At 34.1% G+C, this 4,302-nt stretch overlaps 1 protein-coding gene across 1 annotated transcript; it reads right to left on the bottom strand.

The window, feature by feature from the left end:
* Positions 1 to 2,741: 2,741 nt before the first annotated feature.
* On the bottom strand, positions 2,742 to 3,957 carry LOC126718112 (protein SMALL AUXIN UP-REGULATED RNA 54-like). Its single transcript, XM_050420189.1, has one exon. It carries the CDS (start codon positions 3,433 to 3,435, stop codon positions 2,944 to 2,946), a length of 492 nt encoding a protein of 163 aa, XP_050276146.1. The 5' UTR covers positions 3,436 to 3,957; the 3' UTR covers positions 2,742 to 2,943.
* Between the last annotated feature and the right edge of the window lie 345 nt (positions 3,958 to 4,302).

Below are 4,302 nucleotides of genomic sequence, written 5' to 3'. Positions count from 1 at the left end.
TCAGTCAGAAAGTGGCCGAATCGGTTTTGCATGTGCTTTGGAGTTATGGGGTGGCATAGGATGTTTGGGCTGGGAGTTTAGGTAAACTTCAAAAATCTGGTACTGAACAGAATGATTTCTTGTAGCTGGTCACAGGTCTCATGGCGAAGCTTTCATTGAAGGAATGGAACCTGTTCTAGGTTATTTGTTGGCAGATATGGCATCAGAGGAACACGGTCATGTATGGAGGTGCATTCCAGCATCCTTCAAGGTAGGCCTAGCATGCAGTGGATTACTTGAGGGAGTATATGGATGCACAAGATCATTTGAGTGTGCCAGATCCGATTCATGTCCCAACGCAGCAGACATGGCAGCCTCCACAAGGATTGTTATTCAAGCTAAACTTCGACGGTGCTTGTTTTGATGATGGAGCTGCATCAGGTTATGGGGTTGTGATTCGGAACGAAAAGGGCGAAGTCATGGCTGTTATAGCTGTGAAGGGTGGTTCTATGCGAGATAGTGAGGAAGTGGAAGTGTTGGCATGCCGTAAAGCACTTGAGTTTACCATTGATGCGGTCTTCATGGAGATTATTCTGGAAGGTGATAATGCTATGGTGATGAAGACAATCTCTCAGGCTTAACCAAACCTCTCATGACTTGGTTTAATATACGAACACATTTGGTGCTTGGATACGAGGTTTCAGCTCCATTTCAACTAATTGTGTTAGACGCAATGCAAATAGTGTTGCTCATGCTTTGGCTAGATTTGCTAGATTAATTGATAATGAAATTATTTGGATGGAGGAGGATCCTCCACCAGTGGTGGTTGTGTTGTATTTGGATTCTAGTTTTCTAAATTAATGAAAATTGATTGGTTCTAGCTTCAAAAAAAAAAGAAAAAAAAAATTAAAATATAACCATCTACCAACAAAGACAAAAACAAAATAATGTTTTTTTTTTTTTTTTTTTTTTTAATATTGGGTTAGCTAGGATTTTATTTTTATTTTTAAGTTAGAGCATTCACAGTGGTGGTGCTAAATATTTTAGCTTTTAGTACCTCAAAAAACTACTTTATCTATTTTACCACTTCACTTTATAAAACATCCAATATCAAATGTTCTATTTCTTTTTATTACTTCATTTAAAATAATATAAACAACTCATTAAAATAATAAGGAAGAGAGAGAATTAGAGTTTTTTAATTGAAAGAAGAGATATAATCTTAATAATATATTGTATTTTATTTTTAACAATTTGCTACAGTCAACTGATATTTATACCAAGCTACTGTAGTCGCAAAAAATTTAGGTTTAGCTTCTTAAATAACACATGATTTTTTCTTTTTTAGTGGTAAATAGGTTTTTTTTTTTTTTTTTGCTAAAATACAATCATCATTGTGAATATTTTTATTGTTTTTGTCAAGTTTTTAGGTTGGATAATTGATATTTGAATTAGCTAGCTAGCTAGACTGATTGGAGAGAAGGGGGACCCAACTATAAAAATGAAATATAGAATGACTAAAAAAAAAATATTTTGGCCTACAACTAGCATTTTTTTTTTTTATTTACCAATAACCACTCATTACATCAAAAGTTTGTAGAAAAATTTATAAAATAGTTTATAATATAATCCAATGTTAGAGAGAGTTGAACTTTAAGCCATTAATTTGATCGCTAAATTAAAACCTCAATAATGATAGAATTGAGGGAGATTAAAGTGTAAGATACAAACTCTGGATGTAGTTTGATCCTTCCAGATTTTCATAGTTGTTTTGTTTCAAAATTTTCTAATAGTTTTTTGCAAAACTTTTCTTTCCCTCGTACACATAGGTAAGGTAATGCTTTAACACAGGTCTTAACCAAGAGAGCAAGGTTTATTTTCTCTTCCATTATTAATTTGAATGGGTCGTTTGATCCACCGTATTTTCATAGTTGTTTTGTTTTGGATTTTTCTGCAATTAAATAATAAAAACAATCAATCTGTTTCTAAGAGAATAATAAATAAATAAATAAAGATAGTAAAATGTATAAATCCCATCTCACGACATCACGGAAGAACTTATCTGATGATTATCTTAAACGTCAGCCTTGGGCTGGGAGGCCCTAAATATGATATAGTATATGTATTACTTGTGATTATTAGTAAATAAGCGGCTGGCCCTTTGCCATGGCTGCACGTTACCACTGGACTTATATATAAGTTAAAACCTTTTGCTTTTGGTGTTAAGTGATACGATAATTTGATAATAACGACAACTTGTTTGTTTGATTAGTTGTATTTAGCATAATAAAATCAACATCACCCACCACCCATCACAAGTCAAACGCTATAATCAAAACTGTAAACGTCATTAATTAACGTAGTTGTCCCTTGACAGAACAAACCAAAATTCATAACAGTTGCTTTTTTTTTTTTCTTTTCTTTTCATGATTCGATAGTAAGACGAGAGGCAAGAGGCAATTTGAAGACTGGAGGTCATGGTTGAACGCGTCAAAAGGTAGCAATTGAGGTAAAAAGCTCTTGAAACTTATTTACAACAATTATCAACAAAAATAGCATGATTTATTTCCTGCTTATGATTTCTACTGCAAAATTGTACGTGATTATAGGATTCAACAAACTCATTGAATACCACATAACATAAGCATCTCGCAGAAAAGAACAGAAAAGAAAAAAAAGAAAAAAAAAAACCCCACATATGACATAGCCTCCTAAAAAGACTTAACACACAAGACTTTAAGAACTTCATAACACAGTTGCTATTAACAAAAATAGAAAGATTTGTTTCCTGCTTATCATGTTCTAGTGAAATTCTACATATTATAGGATACATCAAACTTATTTATTCCCACATAACCATTATAAAAACAAAAACCAAAAATAAAACCCTCCAAGAAGTCTTATAACACAGGAAATTAATGGAAAAAAGAAAAAAGAAAACAAAGACAAGGGGAAAATTAACATTCAAAACTGATTGATGACAGCCATTCGAGTCGGGCTAAGAAGGTGATAAGAGCCATAACGCTTAAAGCTACATCCTTGATGAATTTCATGGCAATCTTCCATTTCCAACAAGACCTTGCAAAAGATATCAACGTTGCATGGAAGGACAAGTGGACCTTGGTTATCATAACCATATTCTGACTCTGCTTCTTCAAGTAGCATCTTGAATAGAGAGTGGTTCGCATATTCAGTTTTGATCACAAACTTCTGTTTTTGAGGTCCAACATAGACCGAGAAGCAACCTTCAGGAGTGACTCTGCGTTTTCTTGCTCGTTTTTCTTCTTCCAGCTCCAAGGTGCCTTTATTGGAAGACCACGATTTGCTCTTCAATGTCAGGGCATGTACTGTTCCTGATGATTTGCTCTTACTGCCTCGTCCGATGGACTTGCATCGCTCCCATGTCTGGATGATCAGCCCCTTCTTCTTCTTTTCGTAAATCACATCCATTTTCATTGGTACAAAAAGTTACCAGAACAGTAGCTAATTGTATATAGAATAGTAAGGAAATAGCAGATATAGGTTAAAGCAAAGGTAAATATATGGACTCAAAACTCACACAACAGGGTCCAAATCACTGCTCAAGTCATGAACAAAGACTACGAGGAAGGAAAATTCTTTGGAAGTATTGGCTTTACGCGTTAATTAACCTCTGTCATAGACCAAATGAATCAAGACCTTGACCCTTGGCCTCATTGTGTTACTCATACCTTTCAATTTGGAAAATTTGAAATCATTCACAATAAGAGAATCCAAGAAAAAAAAAGTTGTACACAAAAATTCACCAAACATAAATTGATAGTGAACCCATAAGGAATCAGGTTAAGGTCGTAGCCATTTGTGTGTTTCCAAGAACTGTAGAATCAAGAAAAGGGTAAGAAGGGAAATGATATGAACCAGAAGTGTCTCACAGGATATGCCCTCACTTATGTCTTCTTTTTTTTGAGGATATCTCACTATGGAGATCAATGGTACCACTAGTTTTCATATATAAAACCCAAATGGGATTAAAATATTCTCAAAATATAGCCTGCTTGTCAACGCTGGCTAGAGCTCCTATATTTATCTACATAAAAATTATCTAATTTTTTTTTTTACTTACAGCGACATGGAGAGGCTAGTTTCTGTGAATGGAGAAACTAATGGAAGTGGACAAACATATTTCAATCTTATTGCGACTACTTCTTTTCACTTTTGTCATTTTTCTTCTGGCTAAGGACAAAGGTTTATGAGAGGGAAACTTTGAATTTTTCTCTATTGCTGTCATGTCTAGAAGAAGTGAACAACAATATAAAGTAGTGAGACAATTTTTTTCCCCAATTG

The sequence above is a fragment of the Quercus robur genome, chromosome 3 (genome assembly GCF_932294415.1).
Source record: "Quercus robur chromosome 3, dhQueRobu3.1, whole genome shotgun sequence".
NCBI classification, from domain to species: domain Eukaryota; kingdom Viridiplantae; phylum Streptophyta; class Magnoliopsida; order Fagales; family Fagaceae; genus Quercus; species Quercus robur.
This window is presented reverse-complemented; position numbering and strand designations above follow the sequence as displayed.

Bases quoted from the DNA above. Each gene is read 5' to 3' on its own strand.
- LOC126718112 (XM_050420189.1), bottom strand. From the start codon at position 3,435: ATGAAAATGGATGTGATTTACGAAAAGAAGAAGAAGGGGCTGATCATC.